This window comes from Botryllus schlosseri, chromosome 12 (genome assembly GCF_051294905.1).
Source record: "Botryllus schlosseri isolate E-star chromosome 12, Bs_hap1, whole genome shotgun sequence".
NCBI lineage: Eukaryota > Metazoa > Chordata > Ascidiacea > Stolidobranchia > Styelidae > Botryllus > Botryllus schlosseri.
The window spans coordinates 26,176,315-26,200,156 of NC_137247.1; the positions used below are offsets into that span (position 1 = coordinate 26,176,315).

The 23,842-nt window shown below is 39.7% G+C and overlaps 3 protein-coding genes, 2 long non-coding RNA genes and 1 other non-coding gene across 6 annotated transcripts; 2 read left to right on the forward strand and 4 right to left on the reverse strand.

Moving 5' to 3' along the window:
* Window positions 1–825: 825 nt before the first annotated feature.
* LOC145452764 (uncharacterized) lies at window positions 826–23,170 on the reverse strand. The gene is made up of 5 exons (XM_080330917.1): window positions 22,845–23,170; window positions 22,676–22,776; window positions 22,508–22,610; window positions 8,871–9,417; window positions 826–1,038 (listed from the first exon to the last, which is right to left on the reverse strand). The coding sequence occupies exons 1-5, from the start codon at window positions 23,105–23,107 to the stop codon at window positions 826–828; spliced, it is 1,227 nt and encodes a 408-aa protein (XP_080187043.1). The 5' UTR covers window positions 23,108–23,170.
* Window positions 5,146–8,445, forward strand: LOC145452818 (uncharacterized). Its single transcript, XM_080330962.1, has 2 exons — window positions 5,146–6,838; window positions 8,126–8,445. Exons 1-2 carry the CDS (start codon window positions 5,660–5,662, stop codon window positions 8,210–8,212), a joined length of 1,266 nt encoding a protein of 421 aa, XP_080187088.1. The 5' UTR covers window positions 5,146–5,659; the 3' UTR covers window positions 8,213–8,445.
* LOC145452049 (uncharacterized) lies at window positions 10,441–18,123 on the reverse strand. The gene is made up of 2 exons (XM_080330263.1): window positions 18,035–18,123; window positions 10,441–13,613 (listed from the first exon to the last, which is right to left on the reverse strand). Exon 2 carries the CDS (start codon window positions 12,797–12,799, stop codon window positions 10,991–10,993), a length of 1,809 nt encoding a protein of 602 aa, XP_080186389.1. The 5' UTR covers window positions 12,800–13,613; window positions 18,035–18,123; the 3' UTR covers window positions 10,441–10,990.
* Window positions 15,314–15,401, reverse strand: Trnay-gua (transfer RNA tyrosine (anticodon GUA)). The gene is given in 2 exon segments: window positions 15,314–15,349; window positions 15,365–15,401. It is a non-coding gene; the product is annotated as a tRNA-Tyr (tRNA).
* LOC145452051 (uncharacterized) lies at window positions 15,875–17,932 on the forward strand. Its single transcript, XR_013919180.1, has 2 exons — window positions 15,875–17,442; window positions 17,502–17,932. It is a non-coding gene; the product is annotated as an uncharacterized LOC145452051 (long non-coding RNA).
* LOC145452050 (uncharacterized) lies at window positions 18,618–20,539 on the reverse strand. Its single transcript, XR_013919178.1, has 5 exons — window positions 20,064–20,539; window positions 19,754–20,001; window positions 19,499–19,689; window positions 19,144–19,315; window positions 18,618–19,052 (listed from the first exon to the last, which is right to left on the reverse strand). It is a non-coding gene; the product is annotated as an uncharacterized LOC145452050 (long non-coding RNA).
* Window positions 23,171–23,842: the final 672 nt, after the last annotated feature.

Genomic DNA, 23,842 nt, shown 5'->3' on the forward strand with positions numbered 1-23,842 from the left:
ACAAACTTGTTGTAGATACATTTGTCGTTCTCCTGCTCACGAGAAAGAACTAGCATTTAAGATGAACTAAACTTGATTTTTGTTGTATTTATATCTAATTCGGAAATTTCTTCAATTTTTAAGATTTTTTGGAAATTCAGTAATTCTAATTCTAATCTAATTAGGAAAAGCTGAAATTGTTCAGTTATCTGATTATGTTTGCGAACTTGGTGCAAAATTATCACAAGTGGTCATGAACGTAAGCTACTGTCGCACTGAATTAGAAAATATAAATTATATTCTACCCCAAAATAGGCATACCGCTTGAAAGACTAAAACTTCTATTGTTTCGAACGATCGAATATAGAATTCGAGCGCAGTAATACAACAATTCCGATATCTATCCTAATCTTTTCCGACCATAGACAGACAGAGTTGGAAAACTAGAGAATTTTCAGCTTTTCCAAATTGGTTTATTACAACTAAAATGATAGCTACATAGTTGTTTTCCAAATTAGACCGGTATTAGAATTACTGGATTTGCAAATACTTGGAAATCGAAGCAAATCCCGTGTTCGGAGAAAATACATCAAAAAACACGTCGAGTTCACATCAAATCAGAGCAAGCACGAGAATGCAAACGTATGTACAGCCAGATTGGTTCGTTTTGCACGACACCGTTATCATGTAGCATTTTCAGGAAAACCAGAAATAAGATTAGTATTGAAATGAGAGCATAGAGACACTTGACAGATTAAATTAGATTTAGATCCCGACAAATAGAATAATGTAATAGCCCAAGTCTGATCGCTGACCCGCATAGGTTAGTTCCATAGTTTCCATAGGTTAGTCTATGGGTCCATTGGAAATTTGATACTCACGACACGTTGGAAGACCAGAGCAGTTACTGATTTTAGTGAAGCAGCTTTCCGGCGTGGAACTCCCTCCTTCTGCACAAAAGCGAACTTGAACTACAGTGCCAAATCCGCACGTTGACGAGCATTCTCCAGTGGTCCAAGGACTCATCGTTATGCACAGCGTACCGTTGCATGGAACTGTCTGTAAGAATACGTGTGCACCGTTAGCGTCAGGGCTGGGCTGAATCGAATGCCTGAGTTCTACATCACATTGACGATGATTTAGTATTTTTGGACCATGCCTATTTCATTGCACTGTGTGACATTGTTGAGTGTTGATCACGACTCCAAAGCTATGCCATTCCACCAAAGTGCGTAGCTTTGTAAACCCTCCTAGTTGTTTGGTATGCTACGAAATGACCAATCGAAGTTTCCAGACTTCCACAGTGGAAAATATTATTAATCTATAAACTATACTCCTCGTTTATAAATTAATTCTTATAGCGGCAAGGAGCGTATCATTTCAGACTCGCAAATATCCACTCTCACTGTTCGACTCGAATCATTAGAATGAATACTCGATTAAGTTCCGAGTACTTGAAAGCAGTGATGGGATGACTCGAGTCATGACTTGACTCTAGTCAGACTCGAGTCAACTTTTTCGTATGACTTGACTTGACTCGAGTCACTTTGCAAAAATGACTTGACTTGACTTGACTCGGTGCTTCAAAAATGCGGAATGACTCGTGACTCGGAGCAAAATTTACGAGTCAATTTCAAGTCATCAAGTAAACGGTATCGATTAAATCACTGTATTTTGTGTATGCTCATTGCTCATATTGTTAGCGATACGCCGGCGTCACTTGCGAGATTAACCAGTAGGGCTGGGCAAAATCGGGTACCTGAGTGATTCGATTCTGAATCACGAAATATGCCTCGAGTCGAGTCGAGTCATCGAGTATCACTCATTATGGCGTCATAATATAGTGTAATATGTGAGAGTTCAAATATGTAGGGTACCTTTTATGCCACTACAAAGAATATAAGGCCTGTTATTCATCACATTAAAGATACTTGGGTAATTTTTTAGCTACAGGCGAAACGAGAGAGTAGCTCAAGAGAAAAGAGCCAGACAGCATTGTTCAGCATTGTTGCGTCCCAATGCCAATCTCCATAACAATGAAAAATTCGAGGCTGATTGTGGGAGTTCCAGGGCCACGAGCGGAATAAAATTTATATTTTCGTAATCAGTGCAGAGTCGACTTTCGATTGATACCCGTTTTAACAAATTTAATGCTCGGCAATCCGGTCAAAAATGACCGACAAATTGCCTGTAGCTAAATGGAAATAGTGACGTGATACAATTTCACTGAGGCGTGAGATTTGCCTGTGTCGACACCATATATGACACTATGCTTCAACAGTGAAAATTACTGTCGAAACTATTATTCTTGCTGACAAATTAGTTTCCAGTGGCAATGAGCGTTTAATTTCAGTACTCGAAAAAAATCGTATTTTACTACTCGACTCGAATCATCACAATTAATACTCGATTCAGATTCGAGTACTCGAATCATTGTGCCCAGCTCTAGTAACCAGTCACCCACTGATTGTATACGTTTTACCAGGGTTGTAACCAAGTCACATGGGTCCGAGTCACAAGTCAATCTCACTTTTATAGTTTTGACTCGAGTCCAGTCGAGTCATTTTCACTTCACCACGAGTCAAGTCTGAGTCCAAGCCATCGATAAGAGGGTCGAGTCCGAGTCATGGTATTAATGGTACTATGACTCGAGTCCGAGTCCAAGTCATTGTGTTGACTGCTCAGTTTCCAGTTAAAGACTGGTTAAACCCACTTTTTATAACTTTGTCTGGTGATATCGAATGGTTTGCATTTATAATATACTCATATTTCACTTTTAGCAGTTACTGGTCTCATTTTCAAGTACCAGTACCAATAGACGAAATACCAAGATGTGGTTACTTTACTTCCCTTCGAAATTACAAGCAAAGGACGGTCTTAGTCGTCTGAGTCTCGAGTCATATGACTTGGTTCGAGTCATGCGCAATGACTCGAGTCCAAGTCGAGTCAATAGACAGATTGACTCGAGTCGAGTCGAGTCATTTCCGTATTTTGAGAAAATGACTCGAGTCGGACTCGAGACGAGTCATGACTCGAGTCATTACAACCCTGCGTTTTACTGATCCTCTATTGTTACATCACAAATAAATTGACCACAAACGAAATGATCACAGCTTACGTTGTCGTAGCAGCAGTAGATTAATCTCATAGCAACTTATCTCTGTTTCTTAGACGGCTCGGTGCGTACATTACGCACTATGCGCACCAACCCTCTTGTATGAATTAAAACGAACGAATATAGTTTATGCGTTTGTTTTCTCACGGATGTGTAGATGGGTAGTGTATTGTACCACATCAATTTGGTTCAACTTCTCGAGGCTTCCTATTCGATCCTATTGGTAGATATTAACAGACTATCGCATGTAGCTATACAGTTACTCACGTATTTTATTTGCAGTTCTACGTGTGCGTGAGCGATGCAACGCCTTCTTGCATGCATATTTAACTTTGAACAAGTGATTTGTGGTACAGAACTTCAGAATAACGCGAAACAATAACTTCATATTGTTAATTTATTCGCTAAAAGCTTTTCGACTAACTCTCATCAGTAGCGAACGTTAGTGATGGGGTGAATCAAATTCGAAATGCAAGAACTATTTTGTCTGTATGACGTAATAATAACAAAAACAAACAACTAGTAGACGGGCTAGATACGGTAGTAACGGTACAAAACAAACGTTACGAGTACATATTCGGTTATAAATAACCGAAAACACAACACATAACATTAATGAAATATTCCAAGAGTGTAGAGGCGTTCCTTCTGGCGACAGAGAATCGGCTTTCGTAGCTTTATGATCGTAGATTCCAGGACCTTTAAATGAAAAAGAGAACGGCCACGAGCAAGTATAGAAAATTGACTGTCGTTGTAATGATCAGCACATTCTGGATGGGATAAGAGATGCTGTCCAATAGCCGAATTACAAGCAGTAACTTGATCATAATCACGCAGTGTGTCAACAGACTGCGATGAAGGAGTTGGAGAAACATTATTTATTCTAATTTGCCGTGGGACATGCTGGCGAATTCTTTGCTGCAAGCGCTGAGACGTGCGACCTACATACCGACTGTCACATCGGCACGTGTATTCATATATTATATTGCTTTGATTTGTCGCAGGTAGCACATCCTTTTGCGTTGCAGGCATCAGAGATTTCGTCGTGAAGATTATCTGAGGTTCTACTTGTGAAAAACAATGGCTCACTGACGATTTAATTTGTTTTTCAAACCTGTTGGACACTTTCCCAATCCAAGGAAGATGCAAATAAACAGGACATTTTCTAGGTCCGAACGGTTTAACTTTTCTGAAATCTTTGAGTTTACGATCTATGGTCATTTTAATGATATGATCAGGATAACCATTTGACTGAAAGATTGACCGAATGTTCTCCAATTCAGAATCAAGTTTGACTTTACTACAAATCATCAGAGCCCTGTGTACCAGAGTTCTTATCAAATTTACTTTACGTTTTACTGGACAGAAAGAATCCCACGAAATGTATTGCCCACTGAATGTAGGCTTACGGTAAACTGATGTAACAAAATTAGCACCCGTCTTTTCCACTACAACATCAAGGAATGCTAATGAATTATTAACCTCTTTTTCCATGGTGAATTTCAGTGATGGGTGAAGACCATTCAATTTGCTCAGAAACAAATCACACTGGGATTCATTTTCAAATATGGCGAAGGTGTCATCAACATATCTTTGATACATTAATGGTCGATCAATATCTTCGAATAACCGTTTTTCGTAATACCCCACAAAAATGTTAGCCAGAATGGGACCAAGCGGCGATCCCATTGCAACACCGTCGATCTGTGTATATATGGTGTTATTGAAACTAAATTCGACATCACAAGTGATCAATCGCATTAATTTAACAAAAGAAGACCTTGAGAATGGAGGAGATGGAAGGACACCACCATAGAGTTCATTGGCACAAATCTCTATAGTCTCTTGAACTGGCACGTTCGTGAATAAACTAGATATATCAAACGAACACATAGAGATTTCGGACTCATCGAGATCAACATTACGAATGGTATCAGCAAATGTGAACGAGTCACGAATACAGTTACCACCATAGAACAAACTCACCGGCTCAAGATATCTCGCAATCCACTTCGCGACTTTGTGATACGCTGATCCGCTGATTCGCCAGCATGTCCCACGGCAAATTAGAATAAATAATGTTTCTCCAACTCCTTCATCGCAGTCTGTTGACACACTGCGTGATTATGATCAAGTTACTGCTTGTAATTCGGCTATTGGACAGCATCTCTTATCCCATCCAGAATGTGCTGATCATTACAACGACAGTCAATTTTCTATACTTGCTCGTGGCCGTTCTCTTTTTCATTTAAAGGTGCTGGAATCTACGATCATAAAGCTACGAAAGCCGATTCTCTGTCGCCAGAAGGAACGCCTCTACACTCTTGGAATATTTCATTAATGTTATGTGTTGTGTTTTCGGTTATTTATAACCGAATATGTACTCGTAACGTTTGTTTTGTACCGTTACTACCGTATCTAGCCCGTCTACTAGTTGTTTGTTTTTGTTATTATTACGTCATACAGACAAAATAGTTCTTACATTTCGAATTTGATTCACCCCATCACTAACGTTCGCTACTGATGAGAGTTAGTCGAAAAGCTTTTAGCGAATAAATTAACAATATGAAGTTATTGTTTCGCGTTATTCTGAAGTTCTGTACCACAAATCACTTGTTCAAATACTTTCGCAAAAGGTACAGTGACCAACAATTGGAGATCCTTAATAAGTTGGTCAGAACTCGGGGGAAAATTCGAAATCTGCGGTATCATGTAGCCTTTCTTAAGGCTTGTATAAAGAAAAGAGTTGTACCAAAGTTTCTGAAGACGAGGATAGAGAAATCGCGTGCTCGCATCAACTCCAGGATTGAGAGTGCATTTTTACATGATGAGATCGAGAACAGCATAAAAGAGATGAGTACCGTATCGCAACGTTGTGCCAAGCTTAAGCAGCAGGCAGTGCAGTTTTTATCTTATTTTGACCTGATACGGTTTTGTCGTTATATGGCCAAAATTGATGCACGTAAAGAGGATGAGAAGGTACGGCAGAATGAGCGTAACATCAGCTTGCTTCTCAAGACACGATACGGTACCAAGGCAGTTGCTGGTAGTAAGGTTATTACCAACTTATCGGACTATGAGCTGAGTGGCACAGAAGAGTTGGTACTATCTCTTGGTCTTGATTTTTCTGTGCCACCGACAGAAATCAAGCGTGAGGAAGTCTTTGCTGAATTTGAGGTATTACTTGGACAATTGTCACATCATCACCAGAAATTTGATGATGAAAGCAGAGCAAAGGAACACAGTGAGAAAATTGTGGCCCTTAAAGCCAAACTAAGTAGCTTAGCGCATGGTTTTTGTGGAACTCCAATCGACAGAAGTGATTTCACGATGACGTCCGATTGCTACAGGAGCATCAGATCCCTGAAATCCAATAAGTCAATTCACATAACCAAACCTGATAAAGGATCTGGTGTAGTCATTTTGAATAAGTGTGACTACATTTCTAAAATGGATTTAATTCTCGGCGACAAGTCTAAATTTGAAATCCTTGGCCCTGCGTGTGACAATGACAACACCTCCAAGATAGAAGCTCGTATTCAGCGTCTATTATTGACCCTCAAGAAGGCGGGAAAAATCTCTTCTGCTGAATACGACGATATCAGACCCACTGGCTCCATTCGACCACGTATGTATGGTCTTCCGAAGACCCATAAATCGAATGTACCCTTACGTCCGATACTATCGATGGTTGGATCAGCGTATCACAAAGTCGCGAAGTGGATTGCGAGATATCTTGAGCCGGTGAGTTTGTTCTATGGTGGTAACTGCATTCGTGACTCGTTCACATTTGCTGATACCATTCGTAATGTTGATCTCGATGAGTCCGAAATCTCTATGTGTTCGTTTGATATATCTAGTTTATTCACGAACGTGCCAGTTCAAGAGACTATAGAGATTTGTGCCAATGAACTCTATGGTGGTGTCCTTCCATCTCCTCCATTCTCAAGGTCTTCTTTTGTTAAATTAATGCGATTGATCACTTGTGATGTCGAATTTAGTTTCAATAACACCATATATACACAGATCGACGGTGTTGCAATGGGATCGCCGCTTGGTCCCATTCTGGCTAACATTTTTGTGGGGTATTACGAAAAACGGTTATTCGAAGATATTGATCGACCATTAATGTATCAAAGATATGTTGATGACACCTTCGCCATATTTGAAAATGAATCCCAGTGTGATTTGTTTCTGAGCAAATTGAATGGTCTTCACCCGTCACTGAAATTCACCATGGAAAAAGAGGTTAATAATTCATTAGCATTCCTTGATGTTGTAGTGGAAAAGACGGGTGCTAATTTTGTTACATCAGTTTACCGTAAGCCTACATTCAGTGGGCAATACATTTCGTGGGATTCTTTCTGTCCAGTAAAACGTAAAGTAAATTTGATAAGAACTCTGGTACACAGGGCTCTGATGATTTGTAGTAAAGTCAAACTTGATTCTGAATTGGAGAACATTCGGTCAATCTTTCAGTCAAATGGTTATCCTGATCATATCATTAAAATGACCATAGATCGTAAACTCAAAGATTTCAGAAAAGTTAAACCGTTCGGACCTAGAAAATGTCCTGTTTATTTGCATCTTCCTTGGATTGGGAAAGTGTCCAACAGGTTTGAAAAACAAATTAAATCGTCAGTGAGCCATTGTTTTTCACAAGTAGAACCTCAGATAATCTTCACGACGAAATCTCTGATGCCTGCAACGCAAAAGGATGTGCTACCTGCGACAAATCAAAGCAATATAATATATGAATACACGTGCCGATGTGACAGTCGGTATGTAGGTCGCACGTCTCAGCGCTTGCAGCAAAGAATTCGCCAGCATGTCCCACGGCAAATTAGAATAAATAATGTTTCTCCAACTCCTTCATCGCAGTCTGTTGACACACTGCGTGATTATGATCAAGTTACTGCTTGTAATTCGGCTATTGGACAGCATCTCTTATCCCATCCAGAATGTGCTGATCATTACAACGACAGTCAATTTTCTATACTTGCTCGTGGCCGTTCTCTTTTTCATTTAAAGGTCCTGGAATCTACGATCATAAAGCTACGAAAGCCGATTCTCTGTCGCCAGAAGGAACGCCTCTACACTCTTGGAATATTTCATTAATGTTATGTGTTGTGTTTTCGGTTATTTATAACCGAATATGTACTCGTAACGTTTGTTTTGTACCGTTACTACCGTATCTAGCCCGTCTACTAGTTGTTTGTTTTTGTTATTATTACGTCATACAGACAAAATAGTTCTTACATTTCGAATTTGATTCACCCCATCACTAACGTTCGCTACTGATGAGAGTTAGTCGAAAAGCTTTTAGCGAATAAATTAACAATATGAAGTTATTGTTTCGCGATATTTAACTTTATATTCGTTATTTGATTCAAGATAAATGGCCAATTATTCTGTCTTTCACACATCTAGCAAAATGAAAAGACTTTGAATCGTCACTGATACTTCGAAAATTCATTTTGACTTGAATTTTGACTTGACTCGTGACTCGAATTGACTTGACTTGACTCGAGTCACCTCCAAAAACCGAGTGACTTGACTTGACTCGAGTCACTTTTGAAAATCGATTGACTTGACTTGATTCGAGTCACCTTCGAAAATCGATTGACTTGACTTGACTCAAGTCAAAATGTGCAATGACTCGAGGTGACTCGTGACTCGAAGGTAGCGACTTGATCCCAACACTGCTTGAAAGTCGAATCAGTGTCCCAAGCCCATAATTAGCATGAAAAACGCTCAAATTACAAAAATTCCATACCTCCGAGCTATGTCCGAATTCGCATCCCAGAGTGGAACCAGGAACGACCACACCGCTGAGCACACAATCTCTGTTCCTTGTTTTAGTGCCAGTCACACAGTCGGGCTCTGCCGGGATTGTGCAGCGAGACCATCCTGTCCAATCGTTCCAGCTTGCCCACGCGAATGTAGTCGTAGTTGAAGATGTTACAGTTACGGTAGTACCGGTAGAAGTACTAGTTGTAACAGGCTCACTAGTAGTTGTAGAAGCCGTCGTAGTTGCGTTGATATCAGTAGTACCAGTATGAAATGTTGTAGTATCAGTAGCAGTAGTAGTGCTCAGTGGAGTAACATTGGTAATATTAGTGCTAGATGATGACATTGTCGTTTGATCTGTGGTGACTGTTGAAGTTGCTAGTATCTCAATGGTATGGGTGGTACTTGATGGAGTATCAGTTGTCATAGTAGATGCTGAAGTTAATAGTGTGGTAGGAGGTGTGGTAGTATGTTCTTCTGGTGTGCATCCTGGCGTTAGGCAAGTCTGTGGTTCTCTAGCCGTTCCGCGACATCTACAAAATACAAATATTGATGAAAGCATACTTACATTATCATTATATTCTTTATAGTAAAACTGGTAAGGTTTGATTACAGAATTGCAGTAGATGAAGAATTGGCAAGGGTGACAGAACAGAGGTAGAGATTATTGAAAATGAAGAATCGATTATTATATTCTTTATTCACCGTAAAACTGGTAAATACACACATAATCCGGGGAGCAACCTGCCCCCAAAGGAAAATGGCGAGATTGTTGTAAAATTTCAGTAATGCAGTTAAATTGTTATTGCTGTATGCAATGAAGAGGTCAGATTACAGAATTGGAGTAGATGAAGGATTGGCAAGGGTTACAGAGCTGAGGTAGAGATGATTGAAAATGAAGAATCGAAATTACAGAAATTATGCAGTGATTCACAAGTGTAATTTTAGTCCAGTGGTGCATTCAAGCCGTCAAGGCCTTCCGAAGAATATGCACAGTGCCCAAAAACGTGATCTTTTGGATCATGTCGAATCGAACGTTACCCGGAATCTGTCGGATATGTCTCATGAGTTTTTTGCTTACGACCCCTGTAGCGCCAATGACTAACGGCACATAGTTTATTTTGCATGGCCACATTTTCTCGCATTCCATTTTGAGTTCTGCGTATTTCGATTGTTTTTCTGATTCTTTTTGCAGTATATTGTGATCAGCTGGGACAGCCAGTTCAATGAACAAGCATTCTCTTGTCTTTTTTAGTTTGATTATCATATCCGGGCGGTTGCTCCTGATTTCGCGGTCAGTTATTACTGGTACATCCCACAGAATTTTTACTTGGTCGTTTTCTGTCACTGGTGCTGGGCTGTAGTTGTAACGGACGTTTTGGTCGTTGCCTAGCTCAAACGATAGTTCGTTATATTTACTTGATTAGAGTTTTGGCTGTAACACTTTTAGGCTTGTCGAGTAGCTTGCCAACTCGAATTGAGACTACCACCTCACTTTCTTTGCTTCCTACAATCCGAGCCTACCCCTGAGACCCGGTCAAATGTAACTCAAACAGTTACAGAATAGGATAGCAATTTACTACATAGAAAGATCACGTCAACGTCGAGGCAATAGTCACAATAGCGGTTAACAACAGTTAACTCTCTAGGCTCTAAACTTACAATCTAAACAAAATACAATCACCTGAATGATGGCCTAAACTTATACAATACTTACACAATACAAATAATGCCCTAAATGGCACGTTGTATCACTAAATTTAGCCTAACTTCAATCACTGATCCAATGATATTACAAGCAACAAAGCGACTAAACTTCAACAAGTGACTATCAAGACACGAGGGGAAAATCCAACCAGAGAGGGCACTACTGAGCTGTGATGCTCACAATCACTTGACCATTTCTCGTGTTACATTCCCCCCCACAGATGTAGGAATTACGAGAATACATCGACTTAACCTAATAGCACGAGATATTATCAAGCCTAAGAAAAGTAATTCAAATTACCAATCAACTCATGCCACAATGTAACTATCAATATAGGTCAAATGTTCTTCAAAAGGTTGGTGAGACTTCAGTAAATCTCTCAAATATATCAACAGTCTTCAAGTAACATTTTCGAACAACCATCTGTTTACTGGCTGTACAATCAACCAAGTACGAACGAAAAACTGGAACTCCATGAGGAAAGGTTCCACTCTTCTTATTTGGGAGACATCGGAGTTCGATCCACATCGCACAATGGCATTCACCAGACACTCGATCTTCTTCAAGGTCTCCAAAGCTGTTTCGGTCTGCACCTCCTTATAAAAGAAGGATAATGACAATATGTCAGTGCCAATCCAAATGGCAGCCAACTCCAACATTGATTTGTCCATGCTACCAAACCGAGCAAGCTCTTGAAGACAAGCCCCATTATAAAGAGATGCTTCTTCATCAAATTCAGTGCCGTCAGAATACCCTTGTGGATCCTTCAACAATTGCGATTGGAAATTAGCACTCACATCGCGAATCCCATCGTCACCAGTTATGGAACGAGAGCATGCTTCAATCTTTGAATCCAATGCGCAATCCATTGACACCTGTGTCATCAACTTTTCAATATTGGCATCAAGAGAATATCGTTTCTCAAATGTGAATTGATCTCCTGTCACTTCTCTATGCACAAATTGCACAGGCATCTTTGCTACCTGACCATTACCAGTTGGATCAGGATGGCTTGACTTGTGAAGTATTGATACTTCATCATGCGCATTAGGTGATTCGGTTTCACCTTCAAACTTTGCATCACGTGAACAACCTGAGTGTTCACACAACAATGTATCTTCCGGAATATGATTATCAACTCTGTTCACATGGAGAACGTCTTCCGGAATACATTTCAGCGCCTTTCCAATATCAGGAAATTTACAAGACCTAGCACTGTCAAATTTAACCATTGTGGTTTGAGAACATTCTGTATCACAGTCCTCAATGTTGTCATAGTTTCCTTTCAAAATACCAAGGTCCTGAACACAAGTATTTGCATTGATGCAATCTTCAATTGGGTGTGGCACATTGACAGGATCGACGATAACATCGACTTCAGTGGAATTGAATACTACAGCTTCAGAATTACTTGGACATTCCACATCCTGACCTTTCGCATCACATTTGTCTTTGCTTGTCCCATTGACAAATACTTGTGCAGTGTTGCCAAGATCTTTCACAGCAAGTCCAACGAGGGCAGGAGAAACTGGATTCTCTGTATTTACACTGCTTTGCTTCAGAGCAGTACTTTGACAAACAGTCATTTCTTCAGTATTCTTCTGCGAGTATGAATGTAGCTTGTGCACGTTAGATGAGGATTTCCAAATACTTGCTTCAACGCAAGCAAGTTCAAAGTCTTGCTTCAATCGTAATCGTGACGTTTTACGTTCAATCATTAATTTCTCATCTTCCAAAACTTCGCGATTGAACTGATGAGCTAATTTCAAATGAGCCATTTTCTTTTGGATGATTGCTTCTTTTCTCTTCACGTTTACAGTATCATGTATCCTTGCAGAATATGCATTTCCTAATCGCCGAGACATATGATGACTGCTTCCAACATAATGCGAACGAGTATGTTTCGATCTTTCTTGCATGCATCTCTCCAACTTACTTTGGAATTCATGATAAAATCTCACTTGTTTATCATGATCTTTATGACATGCAATCTTTTCTAGATCATCTTCGACTCCAAGGAGGTATAAACTCCAGAGTGTAGAATATTCTTGAAACATACACTGTAGATCACTTTGATGTCTCAGAAGATTGATATTTACGTCTCGGGTCAAGATTTCGTGTTCAATGCTTTCATATCTTCTATGCAGTCCGGCAAACTTCTGAATCAATTCTTCTTCAGACACACACTTAATTCTTGCCATGGTCATTGTTGTTTTTCATCAGTTACGAATTGGAGAGACGTTGGAACCTCAGTTGCACATTACCGCTTTGACTGGCGTGAACTAACTATTTGCTTACCTAGGGCTGGGCCAATCAACAACTCCTGAACTTGCTTCTACTTTCAATTACAACTAGGACAATTTCCTGTATGGAGGACACTAGCCTCATATGAGAACCTATATCTCATTCAAATGCAAAATACTTCTGCTGAGAACCCTTGGCTTAGCAGTCAAATTTTCTATTGGGAACACCAGCCTCAATAGACTTACGAATTTGTATCAACTGCTACTAAAGCTGATTCTAACAATCAATTCAATGTCAGCTCTTCGAATGCAACTAGCAGTTGTCAATGGTACAGTACCGGTACTCCACTTGCAGCAATTGATATTCAACAAATGGCCAAGTATATACAATAGACTTGGATATATCAAATTGTGGACGACCGTTTCTATCAAAGGTTGCCGTTTTGATAGTCTTCAAATTACTTCTGAGATTGTTGTTAACTTAAATGTAACGGACGTTTTGGTCGTTGCCTAGCTCAAACGATAGTTCGTTATATTTACTTGATTAGAGTTTTGGCTGTAACACTTTTAGGCTTGTCGAGTAGCTTGCCAACTCGAATTGAGACTACCACCTCACTTTCTTTGCTTCCTACAATCCGAGCCTACCCCTGAGACCCGGTCAAATATAACTCAAACAGTTACAGAATAGGATAGCAATTTACTACATAGAAAGATCACGTCAACGTCGAGGCAATAGTCACAATGGCGGTTAACAACAGTTAACTCTCTAGGCTCTAAACTTATACAATACTTACACAATACAAATAATGCCCTAAATGGCACGTTGTATCACTAAATTTAGCCTAACTTCAATCACTGATCCAATGATATTACAAGCAACAAAGCGACTAAACTTCAACAAGTGACTATCAAGACACGAGGGGAAAATCCAACCAGAGAGGGCACTACTGAGCTGTGATGCTCACAATCACTTGACCATTTCTCGTGTTACAGTAGTCATACCAATATTTTGTCGAAGTGTTGATGTTAAAATGTTTGATAATTCAAGATGAATGTAGTGACCAATCCTATTGTGTCTCCATGTGTATTCGGTAGCTGCAAGTGCACCACAGCCGGACATGAGATGAGCTACAGTTTCATTTTGGTTTGGGCACATTCTGCATTTTCCGTCCGTGTTTTGCCTCAGAATTCTTTTGCGATAGTATTTTGTAGGAAGCGATTGGTCTTGTGATGCGAAAATGAATCCTTCGCTTGCCAGTTTCAGGCCAGAGATGGATAGCCAGGTCCATGAAAGCTCGTCTACATAGGGCTGTGAAGTTAACTTCTTGTGCTGTCCATGAAGACTGAAGAGGCATCGACTCCCATATCGTTTCTCTCATTTTGAGCGTTGCATTTTTGTATTGAACTCGTGCTGCTTTTGCTATTGTTGTGGGTTTGGCAACAGTGTTTATTATTATTATTATTAGTTCTAAAATAAAGTTACGGGGCTTTCACCATAAGTTAACCAATTTCATTAACAATACCAGCTAAATGATCACTCTTGTAACGAACTATAAGATATTCACAATGACGATTGTCTATGCAGTGGTTCCCAACCTTTTTCGACTCATCGCTCGCTAATCAAGCTCGACAAATATTTATTGCCCCAAAAATGTTCGTATACAAGAATGGAGATATATGCGGGAAATTTATACGGTAGCTAATCTGATCGCTAGTAAATGAACTAGAAAAACAACCAACTTTCGCGGTGATCCCAGAAAACCCCGGTATGTGAGGATAGTATGTGACCAATCGACCTCTTTTCCAGTCAATTTTCGAGGCAGTTCCAAAATAACCCGTTTTACACGTATATTTTGTTCCGGTATCCGGTTAGTTAAATATATCTGACTGAACGCTCTAACATATATGCCCGTATCGCTCCATTCGTACGTTCTCGGCCGCGATTCAAGCTCGAAATATTTGTACTAGTCAAATCCAAACTCGACATTACCCACCCAACTTCGACCTCTACCCCATCGCGACCATAAAAAATTCTGAAAGGGAGGTAAATGGATTACATTTTCGCTACAAGCATAGTGCATACTATAGAGAGATATAGTTCCCAGGGGTGGGCAATTATTTTTCCCAAAGGTCAATGGAAATCGGCTAATTTATCGTTTTTATATTCAATACTGGTCAGAGTATATTTTCATCCGAACAAGACACACACAATGTAGAATGCGATAAGAGCCCAGAACAACCTCCGACGCGGAATCGAACCAATGCTGCGTGGGCGCTAGGCGCTTATCGTCACCACATACGCGATCTTCCGCTTTCGCGCACATAAAAATGTGTGGCGCGCACAAAAAAAGCCGAAGTGATGTCGTTACGCACTGTTGTGTGAGAATTGTGAGCGCGCGCAGACTCGTGAGAAATAACGGGGAACATTGAACATGACCGACAGTTATGAGAACCACTGAAAAATTATGATCAAATACGTCCTTCGAGCCGGATTCGAACCAGCGACCTATGGATTACCGCATTCACACTCTACAGTCCACCGCTCTACCAACTGAGCTATCGAAGGCTGTCATATGTGAGAGTCACAACGTTATCATTCCAAGGTATTGAGAATCGATACACTGTTGATTGTAGCAATAAGTGTTGCGTGTTTAGCTGATACTTATGGAAAATCACAGCTCTCAGATCATTTGAGCGCAATATTTTATGTCGCGTATAGTATCTCACATACACAATACAATATTTCAGTAGCTATAACGTTACTAAGGACGATAAACAATATGTAGCATGTTGCTTCATTAACAAAACTGTATAAGATGCGCCTTGATACGTCGTATTCGTGTTTTAACGTGGTTCAGTTGTCTATAGTCAGTAGATATTAGAAATCTTACCTGCTTATGCATCGAATACGTAGGATTGGTGTCGAAATGTCTATATAATCATGATTTGGGGCGGGCGATACTGTTATAATTCTAGTTACACATATGAGTTGTCCCTACCGAATGACTTACAAGACTATTGCTTTCAATACAACATCCATTGTAGCAGTATATTTATTAAACTCGAAGACTTTTCGGGTGCCTCTTTTCAAGAGTTATCGGCACACTGACGGGATTTAAACAGATTTAGAAGCAAAACCAAAAAGGCAAAGTATGACGCAACAATCAAAATCACAGACCATGAAATTCGCATTGTATTAATGGCAACAATAACAAACTACGAAGTATACGTACATACGGTACTAGGATGCCAGTAAATTCGGCCCTCGGTAAATTCGGCCAGTGAATTCGGCCCATGACCTCGGTAAATTCGGCCCTCCGAGAATATTGTATTAAAATGTATTTCCAACCGTTAAAATGAATTAATTACATAATTATACTATAATTATGTGATATGGATGTCAGGGTATGCGTAGATCGCATAATCGTGGGAGATAGCGCGGATATTCACGGGGCCGAATTTACCGATGGCCGAATTTACTCGGTAAATTCGTCCCCCGGAGAATTTTGTATAAAAATGTATTACCAGCTATTATTGTGAATGAATTACATAATTATTTTATTATCGAGTGATTTGAAGGTCAGGGTATGCGTATATCGTACAGTCACGGGAGATAACGCGGATATTTACGGGGCCGAATTTACTGACACACCGAATTCAATCGGTAAATTCGGCCCTCGGAGAATTTTGTGTAAAATTGTATTACCAACTATTAATGTGAATTATATTACATAATTATATTATTATCAAGTGATTAGGAGCTTAGGGTTAGGATTAGGGTTAGGTTAGGGTTAGGGTTAGGATTAGGGTTAGCTTAGGGTCAGGATTAGGTTAGGGTTATGATTAGGGTTAAGTTAGGATTAGGGTTAGGATTAGGGTTAGCTTAGGGTTAGGATTAGGGTTAGGTTAGGGTTATGATTAGACTCCAACACTTTTAAATGAAACACAGACCTACCACGCGCAATGTTGGAGTCTACTATTATTCAATTGAGCAAACCTATTTTATGTAGACAGAAAGATTTCCTCTATAACCTACAAATTTCGCAGTAGTGCGTGTTGTTCCGTGCGTGTAATTGTATATTTACAAATTGTGCTGCTACTATAGTACCGTATGTCCGTATACTTCGTAGTTTGTTATTGTTGCCATTGATACAATGCGAATTTTATGGTCTGTGATTTTGATTGTTGCGTCATACTTTGCCTTTTTGGTTTTGCTTTTAAATCTGTTTAAATCCCTTCAGTGTGCCGATAACTCTTGAAAAGAGGCACCCGAAAAGTCTTCGAGTTTAAAGGTCAACTGCATCTTCATGACAACTTTGCGGAATCATGTTCAGAATTTTTTTCATAACGAAATTACAGACTTTCCGTGTTTCAACTCAATCGGAAATTGCCGTAATTTTGAATGAAAGTTCCAATATTGGCATGTTTACAGAAAAAGCAGAATGTGCATCGTGACGTCAAGTGAGTGACACATATTTTATCAACACCGGTCCCAGCGGCTGTTTGTGTTCTCGCTGTTTTTATTCTAGGTAGTTATAGCCGAGGTTTCCATTGTAACGGATTTGCCAAGTGATATTGAAACTGAGCCCGAGTCTCGGATGTCGAATGTAAGTATCATTTTTGCACGTACTTTCAAAATTACCGTTCAAATGCGGGATTGGTTCAGGTGTTGATGCGATCGATCCCACCTCAGTGGAACCCCTTGCAGTTGCAGCTTCATATGATGGGTCATCAGCCTTGTAACACGAGAAATGGTCAAGTGATTGTGAGCCTCACAGCTCAGTAGTGCCCTCTCTGGTTGGATTTTCCCCTCGTGTCTTGATAGTCACTTGTTGAAGTTTAGTCGCTTTGTTGCTTGTAATATCATTGGATCAGTGATTGAAGTTAGGCTAAATTTAGTTATTCAACGTGGCATTTAGGGCATTATTTGTATTGTGTAAGTATTGTATAAGTTTAGGCCATCATTCAGGTGATTGTATTTTGTTTAGATTGTAAGTTTAGACCCTAGAGAGTTAACTGTTGTTAACCGCTATTGTGACTATTGCCTCGACGTTGACGTGATCTTTCTATGTAGTAAATTGCTATCCTATTCTGTAACTGTTTGAGTTACATTTGACCGGGTCTCAGGGGTAGGCTCGGATTGTAGGAAGCAAAGAAAGTGAGGTGGTAGTCTCAATTCGAGTTGACAAGCTACTCGACAAGCCTAAAATTGTTACAGCCAAAACTCTAATCAAGTAAATATAACGAACTGTCGTTTGAGCTAGGCAACGACCAAAACGTCCGTTACAAGCCTAGCTTGCTCAGCGCAAGCCACTCGTCGAGACTACATGAAATGTAGTTGTATATATAGTCTGTAGTGTAATAGCTCGTTTCAGTCATGTATCTTGATAAGTTTGTGCTGTAAGGAGGTTCCGAGAGTTACTGACAGAACAAAAGTGTATCACAGAATTGCCAGGATTCAATTCAGTGTGTCTGGACGTTGACGTATTGGAGATGTCCTACTATGGATATCAACAGGAATATGGCCACAGAATAATAACATCGAGTTCGATGCATGAATGGGATGAGTCTCTGATTCGGTTGCCAAATACTTATCTCGCACTAATACACTTATTTTCACTTTTCAGGAAGTTGAAACATACTGCCTACAGAAATTGTGTTCGCTGGGTATGGGAATTCTGTCGCAAAAACCAGCGGAAAATCCTGCCTGCATCCGTTGTTACTGCTGTCCGAACAAAATTTACTCAAATTCTTACAAAGGATTCCAGTTCAGTAACGCCACATTGTGAATGTACAGTTGTATTACAAATAATAAACGCATACAATTAATCAACCAAAATAACTACTGTGTCAGGCAGAAAAGCATATCGGGTTTTATGTCAGGCAATAGCTTTCTCTCTGCTAATTTTGATTATGCTGCTAGTCAGAGGAGGTGGAACGGTCTCAGCACAATCGCTGAACTCAACAGTTTCTGGTCCAGCTCTGATGAGAGCTTGTCAACAAGCTCATTGCAGTAATCCAGAACAATATGACGAAATCTTATGATGCAGTCAGATCAACGGCAGTTACCAAATGTTGAATTTAAAAGTATCTTGTGAACCGTACATTCCCATTTTTGTACTTCGGGTATTTGACACAGTACCGCGGTGCTCCTTCTTTCGACATTTTCCGAGTTTTCGAGCAATTTTCATTGAAATGCAGAATTGCCAACTGCATCCTACAAAAAATGCAAAACTGATGAGGCTAGTAATTATGCCAAAATCTGATATAGGTTGTTTTGAATAGCCGAGACACTGCAAGGTACCTACCTCACTTTTTGACTGTTATGGTTGTAGTGATATAACTTTGGGCAGAAATGATTGAGGAGGGCATTGAATGGTTCACTTCCAGCAGTGTTTCCATTCGGCGATAGATAACGTATGTCATTTTCCATTCACGTGGAGTAGAGAACATCGAAAATCCTTTCATATGCCAATGAATCTGAAAATGGATTGTCATAATGGTAAACAACACAATCAAAGATGCTATTCATTCAACTTAAATTTAGGCCTATATGTATAATGTATATATGCTGAATGGAGCAGTTTTTTTCTTTTTGATACAGTCAAGTAGCCAATTTCATCTTTATAGGATGTAACGGCATCTACACTACCCGTAAATCACCTTAACTGCTGGTTGCTGATGAACATTTACAATATGATTAGCAACTGCTTGCCAGATTTCCAATGACAAATCTGGGTCTCCATCACCACGGCGTGCGCAAAAATAAACTTGACTCGTAATAGCTTTGATCCAGTGCCGAATTATTCTGCAGTCAGCTCGATTTGATAGTGCCAACAGCTTCTTGCGGAAACCTGGTGGATTGTATCATGCGTGAATGGAAAAGAGTGACTGTTTAGAATAGATAGCCAGTCTCACCTTTTGCAAGATCCCAGGTGTCAAATGTAGGCTATGTTTTATTTCTGGATGCGTTTCTCTGATATGCTTTGATGCCACAACTTTCGGCTGTTCTTCTTGTAGAACAGCCATGCACCAAACCAGACTCTTGCACGTCCAACTCTGATTGACACATTGGACAATGTTGAGAAATGCTCATCAGTTTATTTCTGCCCACAATCACAAACTGGGTCTTGCTATTCTCCGGACATTCCTCTGAATCTGAATGCCTGCAAATCAATATCTTGGTGAAGACTTGGTATAAATATGATTACACTGTTCAAGTACTCACTCTGACTCGCCATATAACTCTGCTGGGTGAAAGCTATCATCTCTTCCTCTTGACAGGGATTGGATATCACTTTCACACAGTCTTCATAATCCTCTCCAGCCATAGGGTTTGGACAGCGATGAAAAGACACTTTGGGTACCGAATATCGCGTATTGGAGCAACCATACGCGACACAAGATGTACCTCCGTGCCGCATCTTCTTCATACCTTCCATATTCACGATCAAATCCAGTATCAAAATCAAACCCAACAGGAATAGCTATCTGTTTACCTTTCCAGGACTTCTGATGTGTAACTCACATGACGTCATTTCATAGCTGAATGATTTCATATCCGTTTTTCAGCTTTTCGATTTATAATTTAAATTACTTGAAAACTATCAGGTAATTTCAATTTTCATTATTTTATTCATATTCCTAACCACATAACGTACGAAATAAGGCAAAGTCATTTTTAAGATGCAGTTGACCTTTAATAAATATACTGCTACAATGGATGTTGTATTGAAAGCTATATTCAAGTTCTGTACCACGAACCAGCTATTTAAGACCATTGCATATTGTATTGACTACTGTTGAGTAACTTATTGGAATTGAAAATTATCGTTTCGACGTACGTGTCTGATGCCCCAAAATTGAATACACAGATAGCAGATAAATCGAATTTTATCTCTGCGTTCCTCCGTAAAGTACAACCCCCATCGCGATCAATCAGTCAATCGTATGCAATTTAGCCATTCTTTTTTAGCATTAGGCTACATATACGCCTTGACTCGATCACCGTTGACACGTTAAGTGTGCCGAATGCTTTTCTATCTTGACATCAAACGCGATGGAAGTCTAGAAATGCCCACGGTTCTATTCTTTTTTCACACTTTTCAGAAGCGGATCATAAGACGGAATATTCTGGATTCGCTTTCTGCCCTGTTTTATTCATGAGCACTGTTCAATGTATATTTGTGCACTTCGTATGGTTTGCGTCGCTCTTGATCTCACAATGATGCTTTAAACTTCTTGCACGCCGCCAATGTCACCTCTGATACTTTTACAGACGCTGCTGTCACTGTTTTGAGTCGGCTATATACCCAACCAACTACATCAATAACTCTTACTACCTCATAATAAAACTGATACTGTTGCTACCTCAACAGATGAACATATTGTAGACCTAAGCAGGATCTTTATATTTTCACTCGCATATTCATCATACGACGGATAGATCGAGTTCCTTAAACCTGCTTGAGTATTGGACAGGGCTACAATAATCTAAGTATCATTGGTTTTCAGGTGATCATCTACTTCAGTCAAGCCATTTTTGCAAAGTGACTCGAGTCAAGTCATACGAAAAAGTGGGCTCGGGTCATCGCAACATCGTTGTGAAATATGGTCACACAATCTTTGATGACTACATATGTAATCAGTGATGAGCGGATATTGATTTTTAAGACCGACAGGTTGCGGGTCTGTGAAGTTATCCGTCTGAATCCAAAGATCGAATCTCATCCAACTATCCGACTATATCCGAAAATCACATCCAATATTCAGCATTGTCGCAGAAGATATCAATAGTAAATCTGAGCTGAGTTACAGTTCTGCACTAGAAGATCGCTAGTAGCATCAATGGAATGAGCAAACTCAAAAATTAAACTTTTAATTATTGGAAGATAAATGCAAAGTGGCAACGCTGCTAATTTAAAGTAGGTGTGCGGATGAAAGTTGTACCTCGGATCGAAAGCAAATGACAAAGTTCAGAAATTTGTACGCAATGAACATATAAAACAATCATGCATTGAACCATTGAATCCAATAAATATCAATAAGTAATAGGAAAGCTAATTGTTACCATGGAATATTACAATAATGAGAGGTCAACATTCATCAGCCATGCTATCAGTGATATATCACAAGGTGTCAACTGATGTCTGTTTTTGTTTACCGACTTGATGATTTCATACTGTCTGCTTGTATAAGAAGAAATAACTTATGTTTTCAACTATTCCGAAATATACGTATCTAAAGTTACAACTATCCGAGAATATCCGAAAAAATTCCGCGAAAACATCTGAATCCTATCCGACTGCAACAAAATTGTCCAATACCCGGTCCGAATCCTATCCGAGTCCGTCCGATGCTCATTACTCATCATTGATATGTATAGACCGCGTAGCTTGGGTCAAATTATCTACAATTTCACGGTCTTGGAGAAGGTCCCGCATATCTGCCCTGATGACAGCACTGAAATGTTCATAACGTAAAGCTTTTGTGTAGGCCCTATAGGTTCCGAGAAAACATCGACCATCGATCTCACTACTAGGCCTACTGTAGGTATTTTGCCAATCGTAATCTGACTTCACAAGTTCACTTCACGTCTAGCTATTACTATTGCATTTCGAAAATACCAGCAACCTATAAGTTTAAATCAAAAGACCAAACTTCACCACTTACATCTGTCCGATACATTTTCGGTATCTATACTGAGTTCCCGGAGCGCACTTGGACATACCGATGCATCTTCCCCACTGTCCCCAGTCTTGAAAAGTAGAACTTGCTGAATGGAAGATGAAAATATGTTGTATGTAGTTTACTTTCAATATTAGCCAGCGTCCATCATACCCATGCGATTCAAAATATTGTAATTAGGATTCACGCATCGTGCGGATTTCGCAAATGCATTGGCAGGCCTCCAGCAACAGCGAAACCGATTGCACTGTTCCCTATTGAATGAAAAACTCCAAAGATCCGTCGGCAATAGAATAAATATTGCACTTTTATCATGCCTTACTTTGTCACTTTGAAACGACCGCATCTCCTGAGAGGGGAGCCATATCTTGGACAGGAAATAAGCAGCCTGACTTTTCCGTAGTTGAATAGGCCCCGAGGTCCTGAGGCCACGGTGTCGTCGCTGTTTGCACTGTACATGTTCGAAACTTTGGTATCACTCACAGATAAGTTTAGTAAAATGAAAATAAAGTATAATGATTTCACCGACACCATCTCGGATATGACCTGCAAATGGAGCATTGTTAGTTTCTTGCCTCGCCTCATTCAAACTGTTTCATTTCATAATATTAATCATGGCAAAACCTTGTTACAGGCGCGTATGCTGAATGCCGATTTATACCACATGTTTCTCGCTGGATAGTGATAGCGCATTAGCGTGATTTTATTTGAAACAACCTCAAATATATCTACTTCCTTATGTACACGACTACAAAGAGCGCTTTGTTAAGCATCTGAATATTCCATTCAATTCAATTAAATCTACTCATTTCAATACACTAGAAGACTGCGATACAATGAAAGATAGAATTAAATAGTATATTCATATTGAAATGAACCCGAATATTTTCGGCTGACACTCGTCAGGGGTAATCGTCAGCAACTAGTAGAGAATTGGAAAGAACATTGTATATCAACAATCGTATCACAAAATATGACGTCACCAGCATGAAATTTCGAATGAGAGAACGTTCAATGTACTATTTTTAGGTGATACACGAACTCCTTTTGTTGACAGAGTTTTGGTTGGTGTATTTTGATAAAAGTTGATTCCAAGGCACACAAATGGAATTGTGAACGACCTCGACCTACGATTCGAAATCGGTCGTCTCGATAATTATTCGCACAAATCGGATTATCCAACAGATGTTTGCCGATGGCAGAACTAATGGCCTTTGATCGATCAGCATCAATCTTAAGTGGATGAGTTAAGGGTGAGCTTTTCACATCGCGTGACGCACGTGTTCTGATAAATCTGGGGACATGTCCCCAGATTTATCA

What these genes read in the sequence shown, in the direction of transcription:
- LOC145452049 (XM_080330263.1), bottom strand. Translation starts at nt 12,799, where the DNA reads ATGACCATGGCAAGAATTAAGTGTGTGTCTGAAGAAGAATTGATTCAG.
- LOC145452818 (XM_080330962.1), top strand. Translation starts at nt 5,660, where the DNA reads ATGAAGTTATTGTTTCGCGTTATTCTGAAGTTCTGTACCACAAATCAC. An exon ending in TTGCGAGATATCTTGAGCCG is followed by an intron (nt 6,839 to 8,125) that starts GTGAGTTTGTTC and finishes TTTCATTTAAAG; the next exon opens with GTCCTGGAATCTACGATCAT.
- LOC145452764 (XM_080330917.1), bottom strand. Translation starts at nt 23,107, where the DNA reads ATGAGGCGAGGCAAGAAACTAACAATGCTCCATTTGCAGGTCATATCC. An exon ending in CGAAAATGTATCGGACAGAT is followed by an intron (nt 9,418 to 22,507) that starts GTAAGTGGTGAA and finishes TGTATTTTGTAG; the next exon opens with ATGTCGCGGAACGGCTAGAG. An exon ending in AATTCGGACATAGCTCGGAG is followed by an intron (nt 1,039 to 8,870) that starts GTATGGAATTTT and finishes GTATTCTTACAG; the next exon opens with ACAGTTCCATGCAACGGTAC.